At 45.2% G+C, this 15,816-nt stretch overlaps 1 protein-coding gene across 2 annotated transcripts; it reads left to right on the forward strand.

Moving 5' to 3' along the window:
* Nucleotides 1-280: 280 nt before the first annotated feature.
* LOC144149501 (uncharacterized) lies at nt 281-15,231 on the forward strand. Of its 2 annotated transcripts, XM_077681095.1 has the most exons (10): nt 284-883; nt 3,018-3,330; nt 4,806-4,940; nt 5,837-6,025; nt 6,555-6,812; nt 7,248-7,536; nt 8,340-8,653; nt 11,529-11,615; nt 11,727-11,833; nt 12,840-15,231. In XM_077681095.1, the coding sequence occupies exons 1-10, from the start codon at nt 506-508 to the stop codon at nt 13,053-13,055; spliced, it is 2,286 nt and encodes a 761-aa protein (XP_077537221.1). In that variant the 5' UTR covers nt 284-505; the 3' UTR covers nt 13,056-15,231. The 2 variants fall into 2 exon arrangements, with proteins under 2 accessions (XP_077537222.1, XP_077537221.1); XM_077681096.1 differs by lacking the exon at nt 11,529-11,615 and having other exon boundaries at nt 281-883.
* The last annotated feature ends 585 nt before the right edge of the window (nt 15,232-15,816 follow it).

Below are 15,816 nucleotides of genomic sequence, written 5' to 3' on the forward strand. Positions count from 1 at the left end.
GCTGGCGGCGCTAGCGATGGAAGCAAAAAAACCCAAAACAGAGCCAACAGAATAGACCAGTACCTGACGTGCTACAAAGCTTAAAAATAAAAACAAGCTAAAACACAAATAAAACACAATTTTAAAATTAGCTATGTACTGTTTATCTTTAATGTCAAAATAATAAACAAGACCTTTTATAAAGCAGAAACGAAACCGAAACTGACCGTACAACGCGTCTGAAGCAAACTTGCGAACTAAAAGTGTATGGGCTATCTAAAATGTCAGTCTTTTCATTTGGACCCGTTTATTACTCCTAGTGAAAACTCAACAACACGCACCGACGGTTACGTTAAAGACTCCACTTGTTACAATGCACACATACGTAAAAGTGCACAAGAAAAAAAAAAAAACAAGATGTCGGCCAATGCGAGCACGGCGTAGCAGGGTAACAGCTTTAACAAGAAAAGCTATGCGCGGAACAGAAGAGATATAAGCATAAACTACTTGCATACGAGAAATCAAAATGGGTCGAGCACTTTACAGCGTCGCTGGATTTGCATTCGCCACTTTTCTAACGCTGCCCATCGCGTCCGGGCAAGAGGGCTTCACGGCAAGACCCACCGCTGCTGCGGCAAAGCCACCGCTGCCCGTCGTGGCTGCGTCCAACGTTCGCACGGTAATGAAACGGCCGAACCCATCGCAGTCTCTCACGGGGCCGGGGTCGTCGTCGAGAGACGTCCTGGATAACTTCCAGGTGAACGAAAACCGCATCATTCGCACCGAGGACTCGCGGCGTATGGGTGCGCGCTACCTGAACGAAACCGAACTGAGCTCCAATCGGGACTGCCTGCTCTGGTGTTGGGAGACGACCAACTGTAACGTGGCCGTGTTTGAAGAAAAAGTAAGTAGGCCAGTGTGTATTTGCACTATATTAGCGTATGTACGGTGCGCCAAAAGTAATCGCAGCTGGGCCTAGCTAAATGTATATATTTTGTGACGGTGCTATGAAGTATTGTTTAGGATTATGGCTTCGAGATGGGGTAAAGCTTACCACCTCACTCAACGCGTTTACATTTAAGGTTTTAATCACGTCCTCCTTTCAAGAAACGCATTATTTGTAGGTACAGATATAGAAGCTGCACTGCTCAGCACATGTCGATTTACAAATGAAATTTCCAAAAATTTGGGCGTGCTTGCAAGGAAGGTACAAATAAATTCTCACACAAATGAAAGTGAATGCACTGGTGCGAGTAAGTTTTTTCCGTGAGTATACGTGGGCTTTTCCACGTTTGGCTATCAAAATGAGCGGTCGATAGGCTCAGAGCTCCACAATGTCCCTTCTTCGACTGTTGCACATCGGAATCCAAAGTCTGATTTGGGGTCTCGGGACCATTTTCTGAAGAGAAATATTTCAGGCCTAATTATTTTTTGCGTGAAACTCTTTTCATCAAAATCTTGCTGAAATATATGGCGTGCGAGATACAAGTCAGCATACAGGATACAGGTCGAAAATCAAGATACAGGAAGCTTTAAGCTTCCTGTATCTTGGTTAACTCATTCAATTGAGGGAGCTGGTGCATCATTAAACCAAGTGTAAAGAAAACGGAGCACGTTGAACAGTGCTGTTTGTGTTGTCTTCTTTTTTTGCAGTTTTTTCTTTAATGAATTAAGTACACAATATGTTCACAAAGGCACTTTCTTTCTTCAAACCCATAGTAACAAAACTTGTTTCACACTCTTTGCGTCTGCTCAAGGAGCTAAACACAGGCACATTTTTATGCATACTGTTTTTTAGATGCATAGCACCTCTTGCTCGTGGCTATGTCCGTCGGCGTCCGTCCACACCTCTCCCCCTCTCCCCACCAGCTGTGCGATAGCGCGCGTGCTGCTCCTTCCCTCCTCCTCTCCGTGCGCCGCTCCCTCAGTCGCTGCTTGTCCGATGAACTGAATGGACGCCAACAATTCTGTCAGCGAACTGGCTGGCACACCTTCAAACAGCGCCAGCCAGCTCACTCCCAGAACCGCGAGCACCTCTGAAGACAAGGCTGCACAGAGGAGAGCTCGAGATGCAGAACGCAAACGTCGACGCCGAGCAGCGGATCCAGATGGCGTTCGGCAACGCGATGCCGCTTCAAAACGTCGACGTCGAGCAGCGGATGCCAAACTTCGAGAAAGGGAAGCCGCTTCGAAATGCCAGCGTCAAGCAGCTGATCCCACACTGCGACAAAGCGAAACCGCTTCGGCAGGCCAATAACGTCGCCAAGCGGATCCAGATGCCGGTCGTCAACATACTTTGCATCACCACATAGTTCCCTTCGGGAAGATGATGCAATTTTTTTATACCGTGGACTTCATTTCGTTGTAAATGCAATACATTCATATACAGATAGTAGCCAACCGATTTTTCAGACCTGTAGGGGAACGAAAAATAGCCCGAATAAAAGAGCAGTCCGAAGAACCTGTGAGTCATACTCCTATGGGGCAACTGGAGGTACTTCAGGAAAGACCGAAATATCCAGCGAGTCCGAAAAAAACGGTCGGCTACTGTGTGGGCTCATTTGGATTGAGTGGGTAGTGACTGGTTTAATCGCAAACGTGTGTAAGAACATCTGCAGCATTTGTAAAAGTTTTTACTCTGGTATAAAGCCACCATTAAGACAGTTCCACTAGGCCGTGACACGTCTTTCCCTTTCTCGGCTTGTAATTTTCTCTTTCACGTTGCAAAAAGAAGGGAGATTATTGAAAGTACAGAAGTGCTGGCTTCGGTTATTTCTGATTCTGAATGAACGGAAGCAGTGTTTGTAATTGAGCAAAATCCAAGAGAGCTATGAAAGGTGTGATCATTCTGCTTAAACAAAAGCGCAGTTAACCTGTCTCCCTGACGGTGATCTGCTATTCATTTTCTGCGTGTAAGGCCTACAGAGCTTTCTGAAAAGCAGTGCGATGTCGTGAGCACATGCAGATCGAATGAGGAGTGAACAGAATGAACGCAACCCTTTCCCAAATTTTTTTTGTCCCCTCTTTTCCCAACCCAGGGCAAAGGCAGCTGCTACCTGTTTGACTGCGGCCCCCCATCCCACTTCCTCTGCCTCTTCACGGCCCACGCCTACTACACGGTCTCCGTGCTGACCGTCCCGTCACGGAACACAGCCGAGGGACCGGCGTGGGGCTCCCCCCATGAACAGGAACTGACGCAGCTGCGCCAGCCCCGCCCGCAGGCAAACGCCGGACCGCCTCTGCGAGAACCTTCCGCTGTCACACAGGCACCCAGGCCAGCCCCGACGACCAGCAGTCCGCTCCAAGCCAATAGAGGCCAAGCCGAGACAGACCAGGATGAGCAGACGGACAGTAAGGGCCACGTCACCTCGTGGTTACTAGAATTTGTTATGCCAGACAGTCCAGTTTTGCACATGGTAGCCAATCAGCATTACTTCAGAGGCAGACAAGTTCTGAAACCGCCTGTTGTCACATGCAGTGGTATGTACCAGGCTCAGTACCAGAACTGAGGCCATTTTTCTGGGCTGCTGTAACCAATAGCAGCTTGACCAAAGAATTCATGCCTGGAAATACATCATTCGGTCAGCAAACCTGGACCTGTGTCGTCGAAAGACTAGCCCTGCGATCTAGCAAAAATGTCTAGATTCACACGCTGTACATTCAGGAATCACAATAACCTAGAAGGAAGATCCTCAATGAGTGAGTGAACAAATGCAGCAAACAGTCATAAACATGTAACAAAGCAGTGGGGAAGGCAAATGGTGGATAAATGGTGGGAAACTTACATGACAGGAAAACATGTGCAAGGAAATCTTGCTTCCATCGAAACCTCAAACGACGTATCGTCCCACATGGGAATAAAGCAGGAAAAATAGGCATATTTCCACTTGCACTTCTAACCAGATAGGATATATAAGTTTTCGGCTCAAAGCAGATTAAAGCATGCTTTGTTGATCAGCACTTTATACCTGGAATAATCTGATGCATTTGTACACTCATGCAGTTGCATCACCATTACAGATTACTAAATTAAATTGAAGTTGGGTGCAAACGCAATATTCCCAATAGATTCAGTAATTTAAAGAATAGTGCTCGTCGATGCCTGATGAAATAACGGCGCAGCGAATATTGTCATCATTTAATCACATAACTGCAAAGATTCAATCAGAAAATCATAACGACAGTCATCCCGTCCCTAGTTGACATCATTCCTCCTCCACTTCTGAGGAGAGGATCCACAACTAGGTATCCTCCCTCCCAGGGCTCGGTACTGTGTCCACCACTCTTCGCTAACCTCAAGAGGGGTTATGGGTTTAGGACATGTGCGCTTTAGTTTTTTTTTCTGTTGATGACGATGGGCATGTAAGAGCCAAGCAAAAGTGACACCAGCAGCTATGCTGTTGAAGTTGACTAAAATATCTAGTCTCCCATTTATACAAGTATCTGTTTCCTTTGTGGCTATTATGTCTGATAATCTAACAGCAAAATTAAAGGTGTGTTTATACATCTTATCTTGCTTAAATCTCTTGTAATTAAACGAAAAAAATGCCCGCATAGGAATATAGTTGACCACTGTTCGGGCAAACTCGTTCATGATGAATATGCTTAATGAATTAGGAACAAACGTTCCATCACTCTCCAGAGTACGCAAGCTCAGAAACTAGTAAAATAAATTGTTTGATCTGCCGTAAACATTTCTACGTAATTGGGAGCGCAGGGATTTGGTACAGAACTATAGCCTCTGTCACTGGACAAGTGACAAGCTTGTGAAAGTGTGTTGGTGTTCTTGTAAGAGGTGTACAAAGGTATCTTGGATGTGACTGCAGGCCGCCACTGCCAGCACTACCAGTTCCGCTGCCAGAACTCCAGCGAATGCATTGCTGTTTACAACGTCTGCGATGGCATTCCGCAGTGCCAAGATGGCAGCGATGAAGCCGAAGACCTCAAATGCCCCGGGGCCAGTAAGAATTCTTGTCTATTCTCATACTTTAATCTCCGCTTGCTCAATTTATTTTAAGCAAAGTCATGCATAGGGACGGTAATCTCAGATAACGCTGTGAAAAACTGGAGTAAGCATACTAAAGCTAAGCTTAGTTATTTTTGCTTTGTGCAAGCTGAGTGGGTGAAAAAAACGGTCTAGAACTGTTATCGCATCACTTACATCTTGGCAGGAGAATGAATGGTCTGCTTGTACCCACTCCAGGTTGGGACAAGAGGACTTTTTTTCTTTCACCGATTTCCCCACTTCTCTTTTTGATAAGGTTTTTGAAAGAACCAGTGTATGGAGGCAATAATAGTGACACAAAAGTACTATGTCTACCTTATCTTCTTTGCTTTGTTATTTTTCTTGTGTTTTTGCCAGTAGTTTTCATGTGAAACCGGTATAAGTGTTCAATTCACCCAAAATAGGCTGGCTGATCACAGTTTCACTTTGCCGTCATTTTTATGCTTCCTGGTAGAACCTTTGTTAGCGAACAATGCTGAATATTGCTTAATAATAACTAGCCCCGTTTTAAGTGTATGCACACTGTTTTTATTTTGGTGAAATGGTTGCGTTCCCTTTCATTGCAACAAGCTGCACTCGTTTCAGAAAAATGATGTATTTCCAGCGTGTACGAAATCGTGGTAACTGCTTTGCACTACTGGCTTTATATACAGTATTAGCCAATGGTTAAATCGTGCTAGCCATCTTGCATTGTTGGCTTCATCTATACAGTAACTACCGATAGTCTTTCTTCACTTGTGTAGTGCAAGCAAAAGGAAATTCCCCCGATATTACATAGTGCACGCTTCCGTGTTCTGAATGGTACGCATGATCCAGTAATAACAAATGGCTGTCCTTGGTTCAAATTGCCAGAGATAGTTGAGGCCAGCAGTGTTGTGGCCAACCCTCCGACCACCACCCTACCAACAACGGCCGACCACGCCAAGCCCGGGAGCACCACGGTCGTGGCCAGCGAACAGCAGAACAGGGTTCCGGTCATCAATTCGCCACAGCCCTCCCTCACGGACGACAGCCCTCGGCACAACCCCATGGCTGATATAGGTGAGAGGAATGGCCTGTCTTGTGGTTCCGATCATATAGGTCAGTGTATTGTCACTCAGGAGTAATCTCACTCACTCAGATGTAGTATTCACTCACATCTGAGAGAGCCCTGTCAAGGCTAATTACTGGTGAGTGATCACTCCATGGAAGCTTTGCAGCAAAGCCACCTTTTTTCCCTAGCCCAGTATGAAATTTCTTTGCCTGTGTGGCTTCCATTAACCTCCAACCTTTCCTTCCCAACTATAGGCCTTGCATCATCCAATTAAATGAATTATGCCAATCCCCCCTCCTCCCCCCTGCACACAATTGCATGATGAATGAATGGCATGAGGAACAGGTTCCACTAAATTTAAGTCTCCTCCACTCTTAGCGCTTGCTGTATAATGAATAAGGCATTGGGGGGCCCCCTCAAATGCCTTCAAGATAGGGCCCTTGAATGTTGTCACCCATAGATGTAGCACATCTGTGGGTAAAAAAACGCTCTGCGGGACTTATGCTCTGCCTTTCCCCCCCTCTCCCCCAATCTCAGGGAGGATGCCGAGACCCGGTCTGGGTGGTTCCCACGGTGGCTTCCCGGCGCTGAGCCACAGCAGCCGCCTCCGCTGGGGCGACGACGCAGGCAGCCACAACCGGCCACGGCCCGAGTACCGCGACCCCTACGAGGAGCCCTTCCTGGGGGGAGGGGGCGAGCAGGCCAAGTACTACGACTATGGCCAGTCCTACCCCGAGAGCTCCCGGTACTGGATCAACGACCCCGACGCACAGCTCTACCCCATGGTCGCCGACGGTGAGCTGCGGGCTAGGCCTCATAAATGGGGTTGGCGATTGCGGAAAGTCACCTGGCGGTGCTGGTAGGGTGCTTGTGACATGCAACGAGATCGGAGACAAAGAGCAAGATTGCGCGGTGAAAGTAAAAAAAAACGAAAGAAGAAGACGCAAGGCTTGCGGTACTGAGGGGATTCACCCAGGCTACTGTGCTAAGCACTCAGAAAACAGCAAAAAAGCTACGCGTAAGAGTGGTATATTCGTGTTCTCGGTGAGCTGCTCTATCAATCTAGAGTAACGTGTATTTTGAATTCAGTGTCCCTTTAAGCTTTTATCATTTAACCAGCAATGCCCACCTGGGAGTTGTTTCTGCAAATTTTTTTCATGCCTCTGTCAGTGTCTTGTACCACACTCGGGGGTGAGCATTTGCGGAACCGCCACGCTCTTTCTCACCCAGGCCTGATGCAGTCGCAGAGCTTTCGAGCGCAGAAGCCCAGGATGAACCTTCAGCAGCAGCAGCAGCAACAGCACCAGTATCAGCAACAGCAGATTCAGCAGCAGCAGCAGCAGGAGCTTCAGCAGCAGCAGCAGCAGCAGCAGCAGAGGCTGCAGCAGCAGCGGTTCCAGCAGCAGCAGCAGTTCCGCCAGCACCAGCTGAAGCAGCTGCAGCACGAACTGCAGCAGCAGAAGCAGCAGGTGGCGGCCATTCAGGACTACCAGCCGAGCCACTGGAAGATGGGTCGCGGGTGAGTGGTGCACTCCGTGCATTTCGTCTTCCGCTGGCTTCGCAGAGCAGTCCAGGACAACTTCAGTGTGCGCACTGGTATTCTGCTGTGCATGTTCACACACTACGTAATGTCAGGGCGAGAGCATTAAATAGCCCAATGAGTAAAAAGGCTGGTGTTGGCACCGGCGTCTGTGACAGTGAAACGACTCCTGGACGACATCATTGGAGTGTTCCATAGCATAAGGCATTCCATAGCACCCTGCTGCCACTTTCAGAAGGCCAGATACCTATGAGAGAGGCACACTACAGTGTCAGCTTTACTGTGAAAGCAATAAATGGCCCATCAAGTGAACAAGTTGCATCTGGCATCTGCGTCTGGGACAGTGAAACGGCTCCTCCCCCATGTGCTTTCGAAGCTTTCCACAGTACAAAACGTTCCGTAGCATGCACTTAAACATCACCATAGCTAAATGTGGCTGCCCACGAGAGTACAGTGCAGATGAAGCAATGAAGCAGAAGAACGTAGCCCAGTGACTGAACAGACAGGTAGTGAAATCCACTTCTTGTCATCAACTCTTCCAATACATGGTGGCAAGAATGAGCAGCCATGCAGTGCATAGCAGACAGATTGAAACCACTCAAAAGTGCCTATGTGGAAGCAGATCACGAAGCAAATTATATCAGGCAAGGGAAAAACCCTTTGAGAACATTTCAGGTGTTCGACCGGGCATTGATGCCTTTGCATTCACAACCCTCAAGAAATACTTAGGCGTCTTCAGACTTTTTTTAATTGCGAGTGTCCTGTTCTTTTACATGCCACAGGCCACTGGTGCCAGTAGACAGCAGTGACAGTTACGGAGCCCAGCCGTACGCCCCGACCCTGGCCCCTTACGGTCGCCACCTGCACTCGGGCATCGGTCCCGGTCACTCGGGCCGACCGTCCCAGGGCTTGCAAGTGGACATGCCCGGCAACGTGGCTACGGATTCGGCCTCTTCCGGCCAACAGCAGAGCCTTCCGCAGGAGCAGCCAACCGACACGCAGATGGAGTCGCAGCCACCATTGCAGGAGCAGCCAAAGCCCAAGCCGCATCCGGTCATGCCGGCAAAGCCGGTCGCTCCGGCCGCAACTGAAGACGGTATGGCAGTCAAATATTCGAGAGGAACTCCCGGTGCACTGAATATTCACTAAATATTTGCTAAATCACTAAATATTCGCTTGGTTTAGAAACATTCACTGCAATTAGCAATTTTTCAAACGAAACAGTTCTGGATTTGCTTTGAAACCCAAAAATCGCTATTCGCACACCCTTACTCATAGACAAAAAATGACATCATTTTGAAAGGGATACAATCACTGATGTCACTTTCAATTGGGATATCACTTCTGTTGGCTTTATTGCCAGGGACCTCAGTGCCTTATGGTGCAGTGAAGCACAAGTGGGTGCCTCACTAATGAATCCTGTGGCCAAAGGGAGACTGAAACGACTGTGCATTGCTCCTAAAAAGAAAGGCACAGAGACAGAGTAGGCAGAGACAAAAGAACTGCATCCGTAGGCTGTACGTCTCACCAAATCTGCGGACTCCCAATTATATTTGCAACTTCTAGAGGCCCATGGAGGTTGACACCTGCAAAGCTTTTTAAAAGTCTGCAAATGGTAATAGACATAATGAATGGTAAAGACTATTTTCAAAATGGACATGCACGATTTGACACTTCACATCTTGTAGCAACTGCATACTTATGCTAGCGTAAAAAAATTGTTTAGGAAATGTGCAATTTTGGGTTTCGCAGTGACTGCTAGCAACTTATTTTGCATTGACTGAAAAGTGGCGAGTATGGTAATTTAAAAAATTGAGCACGTGTTTAAAGAATTTCTTGTGTGTATGGGTGGTACTTTAACAAGCATGATTTTTTAAAGAGAGATATAGCACAATTGAAGGGCCCAAGTTCGAGAGTGAGGCACAGTGTTAAACCATTTGACATCTTAGCCACTTACGCAATAAGCCCAGGGATTGTACGGGCTTCAAAAGCAAAAATTCAAGGACTTTCAAGGACCAGAAAACACATTTTCAAGGTCCCCATCTTATGTTTTATCTGGGATTATTTATAACTTTTTCAACACAATGCAAAACTTTGTTATTGCCCAATACCTAAGAACATTAATGCACATTTAGACAGGCGCTATGGGTTCATGAATGCTCCCCCAGCTTTATTTTTTATTTCATAGCTTCTATTCAGAGGTTTTTTTCTTCTTTGTGTTTTGCTCAGGCTTTTTTATTTCAAAACTTCGTTAATGTTGCCTGCATCTCCTGCTTTGTCAGCAAGAGTATCAGCTGAAATTAACTCGGCAAGTGTTGCTGCAAGGCAGGATGACCTATGTACACGACCACCATTTGCACGAAAAAGCAAACGCACATGGAGCGTATGAGGCACAGCAAACATGCAACGCAAGGCCATCCACAGACTAGATGGAACATGCAAGATAGAGGACAGAAGCCGGCTTTCACGGGATTGTATCGTGACATGAATTCTATTGAGGAGTGCTGCTCCCAATGTTACCTCGTAATAATGAGAATCCACAACTCGTAATTTCACGCAATACACTGAAACTTGATTGTTACAATGTTTCTTTACATTTTTAACACCTAAAATTCACGACAAACACTTTAAATTCTTGTGAAAAGATAGGGCCATTGGTTCTCTCCAGAAAAATCAAGGGTCTTCAAGGACCCTTAAAAAATTCCAGGACTTTCCAGGCCTTGAAATTGACACTTCTAAATTCAAGGGTTTTCAAGGTTTTCAAGGACCTGTGCGAACCCTGTAAGCCGCAAGTTATTTTTGAAGTGATCAACATTACAGGGAAGTTTGTTATGCAACTTACTGTTGCCGTGAGATTGCCTCCAGCAGAATTGTGCAACGATGCACAGTTAGCGTGTGAATGGTGAAGTCTTCAGCATTCGTTTCAAACATGAAACATGAAAGTGAATAAAAACAAAGTACAGTATCAATAAACAACCACTAATGGATATTACTCAACCTAACACAATGAGTATAAACTAGGTTGTGTACAGTATTTTTAGCAATAATAAAAATAATATTGATCACTCTTAGTGACCAGTGCTTGTAATATAAATTTAAACTAAGTTGATGTCTCTGCCATCGAACAGAAAGGTATACACGTACAACCAATATGTACCGCCGGTGATAATTTATCAGACAGAAATTTGGGGACATTAGTGGGCAGCTTGAAAGAAAGCTTAGGTCAGCCCAATGAGCAATGGAAAAGAAAATGATGGGATAACTCTAAGGAATAAGAAACAAGCATTTAAATTAGGGACCAAACAACCTCAGTAGAAGACATCATAGCTCAAATCAGAAGAAAGAAATGGAACTGACGACCGGTGGACAATTAGGGTAACAGAGTGACCGCCAAGAGATGGGTATATAGAAGAAGGGGAAGGCCAATAACCCCATCAGGGGATGAAATAAGGAAAGTGGATGGTAAATATTGGATCGGACATCTTAGGATAGAAGTGGTTGGGGGTCAATGGGAGAGGCCTTTCTCTGCCTTTCTTTCACACACACCAATTTGCTCGAAGCAACGCACGGCCCAAACTTGCTGCACTATGCCACCACAGAGCAGAGATAATTTCGCACAGCTTTGAAAACTACCACACCAGATTTCACAGCATGAATTCTGAATGAGATGGGCATTTTTATATTCATGTGTAAACCCATGAAGAGATAACATGCACTATGCCACCACAGAACAGGGAGCATTTCGCACAGCTTTGAAAACTACCACACCAGATTTCGCAGCACGATTTCTGAGTGATATGTGCATTTTTCTATTCGTGTGTGAACCCATGAAGATATAACATTTTTCTATGTTTAGAGGGAAAAAAGGAAATTAGTAGCGGTACTACTTTTTGCGCCGATCGCCGTAGCGAGGACTGACCACGTGTTTCCCGTCTCCTGAAGCGCACTGCCGTTGACTCTTGTTGCCACAGACACGTTCTATCAGCCGGTGGTCGAAGTCGCACCTCCCCCGGCACCGCACCAGGGTAGTTCAAAGCACCTCTCAAAGCACCTCCAGAGTGAGTCACCACAAGAGGCCTCGCACCTGATGTAGCGTCGGTGCATTATAAAGCAGCAAGGTGACGAGATCCTCGAGTGACACTGACCCTCTTTTTTTTCTTCACCTTCAGAGCCTAATGCAAAACCAGCAAAGGCAGCGGCCACCTCAGCGGCATCCAACCACCACAATGAGCGCCCTGTTCAGTTCAGCAGACTCCACGAAGTGGCCAACATGCAGGTGAGATACGAAGGGTGACTTAGAAACTAACGCAGTGCGTGTGGAGGCCCAAGTTTTTGTGACATTTCGTGAGGCCTGATATTTATTAACAGCCTTTCAGTAATAGCCAAGTACGCTGCGTCAGAAGTTGGGTAAAACTGAGCGCGAATCGACGACGACAGAAAGACGACAAGCGCTTGTGTTTGTCGTCTTTCCGTCGTCGTCGTTTATTCGCGTTCTGAAGTTTTACCAAATAAGCACCAATTTGCCCAACATTGCGTCAGAAGTGCTGCGGTCAATCAATGCGCTTATATTGTCGCAGGAATGGACAGGAAAAAAAACGTGTAGAGCAGGTAACATAATAACCAAAGCAAACACTGTGTTGCCAAGCAACGTACTTTCAGGCTCTCATCAGGGTCTCATCATGTGCAGTGACTAGGAATACAGTGTCGAAAAATATGTGAGGCCTTACAAAAGTTAATAGCGACGGCAAAAAAGTAGCCGTACACATAGACGCACCTCCAAAGGTTGTGGGTTTGCATTCCACCCCAGGCAAGCATATCTTTTTCTGTCTTTCCATACCACCTAACATTCGTAACCTTCTCTTTGCCTGTGTAGAAGGCAAACCACCTCCCCTGCGCCCTCCGTTGGCTTTCTTTCAGTTGTTCCTTCTCTGCATTCTCAACCCATTGCCTATACTCTTCAGAATATAGTGTTTGGGATAAATATATTATTAAAATATACAATCGAAGCATAACAAACAGAAAAAATAATATATTAGTAGAAAGAGAGAAAGCTTTAATGAATACTGAACAGGTTAGCCCCACAAACAGCAGGACTTGCTACTTCAGATGGGGCTAAACATAGTGAGGCGAAAAAAGAAATTAAAAGGGGAGAGAAAGCACATAGAAATAGTGAATAAGAGAAAGAATAAAATGAAATAAATAAGGAAGTAAAAAAAATGTACAGTAGTGGTAGTGCATTCTAAGCATTAATATCAATGTCACCATTGTTTGCAACGTTCCAGGTCAGCTTCACCCAGGTGGAACAAGGGGGCCGCGGAGCCGAGCAAGAATCGGGCAGCGCTGTGCTCGCACTCACACTCGGCCTCTGCATCACGGGCCTCCTGCTCGTCCTGGTCGGCTGTCGGCTTCGGCTGGCACGACATCGGCTGGCGCGCAGGGGCGGCCGCTCAGCGCTCGCCCACGACGCCGACTACCTGGTCAACGGGATGTACCTCTGAGCTTCGAAACCACTCGCTGGAATGCGGGACGCCATTCCCAAAAGTGGACGTCTTTTTTTTACTATTATTTTGGAACAGACCGTACGGTGTTCACGTTTAAAACAATATGGATCTGAATTTCGTTTCATTATACACAAATATGTGGCACCAATAAGGATCTTTAATTCATATATTACATTATAAATAGCCAACTAATCATGTTAAAATGTCTTAGTAGAATGGTACTTACGTCATGTTAAACGTTTTGGTTTTCGAACAATCCCACCTTTCATTTCTATCATTTCTATCATTGTCAACAAACATTACCGAGAATACTTGCTTTCTGGTGCACTTGTTTGAGTTGTTTAGTTTAAGCATTTGGGTGTACAGTGTACAGTTTATTTCAGGCCTTCATTTTGCACTAAGTAATTTAGGCAGGTCACTCTGGACATTTCATTTGTAAAAGATTAAGCTTCTCTCGGATGCCCGATTGCAGAAACTTAAGTGTCAATCATTATCAAGAGATGTCAACCACGATACTTGCTTTGTGTGCTACTACCTATTTCTTTTAGGCCTATTTTATTTTTAACAATTTGAACCTATACCCTATGTATACCCCAGTTATTAAGATGCATAGATTAAGGTATGCACCAGCTTATATGCTACTTTGTTGCTAAATGTCTAATCATTGCCTCTTTGTTAAACTAAATGTTGCATGTGAAAAATTTAACAAAGTTTTGTGAAAGTCTGCGAAAGGCTTGATATAAACAGTGAGGTTAATGGAGAATGAATGGCTACAATTACCAGCCGAAAAAAGAAGTTATAGACAGGTTTGATGGTAGAACATAGTTGTCGTGCCTGACTGTTGAATGCATCGAGTGTTTTCAAGTGTCTCAAAATGTTGACGCTTAACATAAACGTGGTGTGTTAGCACTGTATATGCCGTCACGTGACAAAGTTGAAATCGCAAAACACAAAAACAAAGGCAACAAGGGTAGCTGTAGTGTTCACCACGTACACTTCTTTTTGCACTCACTTATTTGAGGGAGGTTTAAACTCTCGCGACACGACTTAAAGAAGAACTTTGCCTTCTCTATCAAAGCATAGCAACATCAGCTGTCTTCAATGTTATCTCTATTCTACTGCGCATACCCGCTTTCGGACCTTTGACTTCAGTGGCAGCGTGGAATAGTGTTTGTAAAACAGCGAAAGTAGTGTGGTAGTGGATGGTCTTTTGTACGGAGCTGTTTTTTCAGTTTTTCATTGCGACAAGCAACGCACAGATCTGCAAGGTCAAGTGCATGTTCAAAGTTTTTGAGTTGTGCTTTTGCGGCAATGTTAGATAATAGCATATCATGAAAAGGATGAAGCAGGTCAAATCAAATGCCAGCTGTTAAGGCACTTTTTTTTTTGTCAATCAGATTGCAGCTAGGAGGAACTTATCGCCTCCTTGAATGCATTTTTGCAATAGCTGTGATGAGCAAGTGCATTAAGTGCTGGATATACAGATAGGGTCCAAATCCGAAAGGTTTTGCCAGAACTTGGGGTCTGAAATCCTAAACTATGTGGCAGGCACAAAATTTCAGAACACAAGCTATCTCGGTGATAGTAACAAAGTCAATAAAGTCAAACTGGTTTTTTATTTCATTGCAGTAGTCATTAATGAAACATTCTGATCGTGATAATTGCATCAAGATATGCCAATAAGAAGCTTTGCCAGAACTGAGGCTGTGCAATCTTAAACTATGTTCCAGGCAAAAAATTTTAGAAAAACTGACTGACTGGGTTTGATTTCCCAAATTTAGGAAATATTGCACCTTCAATCATGAGAATAAGTTGGATAAAGGAGTGCAGACTTGCACCTTTTCACTGTAGTGACAACAAGACAACTGCAGCAAAGTTTCTGAGCCCTCCGTTCAGCTCACGTTTTTCAGCGACGATCATCAGATTATGACGAGGTGTATTGGCAGAAAGCCATGCCCTTGTACTCCGACAGTGTGGGCAGGGAACCTAGAAGCAAAGCACGTCAATCCGAGCCGTAGCTGTAGCCAGAGAGCAGCGTCTGGGTTAATGCAGACCTTTTTGTTTCCACACTTTGAATGTTCCTTCTCTGCGGTCTCCCTTGTTCGTTAACCAGGAGCATCATGTGCCGTCATGCTCCTGTTCTTACAATAAAGAAATTTTCGACAAATGCAAACACCTCGCCTGTCTGAGAATCTGTGCTTGCGACATCCGTAATGCCATAAAGCCAACGGTGACGGCCACATTTACGACGTTTTCAAAAACGAGTAGGTTTGGTTATTACCAGTTACCAATTTCCTGCTATAGCATGAACCATTAATGAGTAATTAGGAAGTGAATACTTACAGCTTATTCATTAGTTAATTTACTTCCTATACACATGCACTTTCTTGGGCATAATATCTGCCTGATCAAAAGTTTATGGACCAGGGAAATGGCAATTTTAGGTTATTTCTCTCCCTATAGCAGCCCGACAAACTGTTGAATGCATGCGAGATGTCGTACAAGTACTGAACTAATGAAAACTACTGCACATAGTACTCCGGGCTGCCATGCAGCAGAGAAATAACTAATTGCTGCTTTCGTGGTCCGTAAACTTCTGCTCTTGGGTGTACATTACCAGCAAAAACAATGTTCGTGTAGCTTTTATACTAGTTTTTTCACAGAGTGTTGCATCTAGGATAGTTCGTAACAACCAGTGCAGTGTCTTTTGGACACTTCGGTAACCTGCCTAGAAGGACAAAGAACAAAACAAGCGCCT

This window comes from Haemaphysalis longicornis, unplaced genomic scaffold, assembly GCF_048455015.1.
Source record: "Haemaphysalis longicornis isolate Haplotype H1 unplaced genomic scaffold, Haemaphysalis longicornis Haplotype H1 scaffold_8, whole genome shotgun sequence".
In the NCBI taxonomy this organism is placed as follows: Eukaryota; Metazoa; Arthropoda; class Arachnida; order Ixodida; family Ixodidae; genus Haemaphysalis; species Haemaphysalis longicornis.

What these genes read in the sequence shown, in the direction of transcription:
- LOC144149501 (XM_077681095.1), top strand. Translation starts at nt 506, where the DNA reads ATGGGTCGAGCACTTTACAGCGTCGCTGGATTTGCATTCGCCACTTTT. An exon ending in CACTGGAAGATGGGTCGCGG is followed by an intron (nt 7,537 to 8,339) that starts GTGAGTGGTGCA and finishes TACATGCCACAG; the next exon opens with GCCACTGGTGCCAGTAGACA. An exon ending in CCTCTCAAAGCACCTCCAGA is followed by an intron (nt 11,616 to 11,726) that starts GTGAGTCACCAC and finishes CTTCACCTTCAG; the next exon opens with AGCCTAATGCAAAACCAGCA.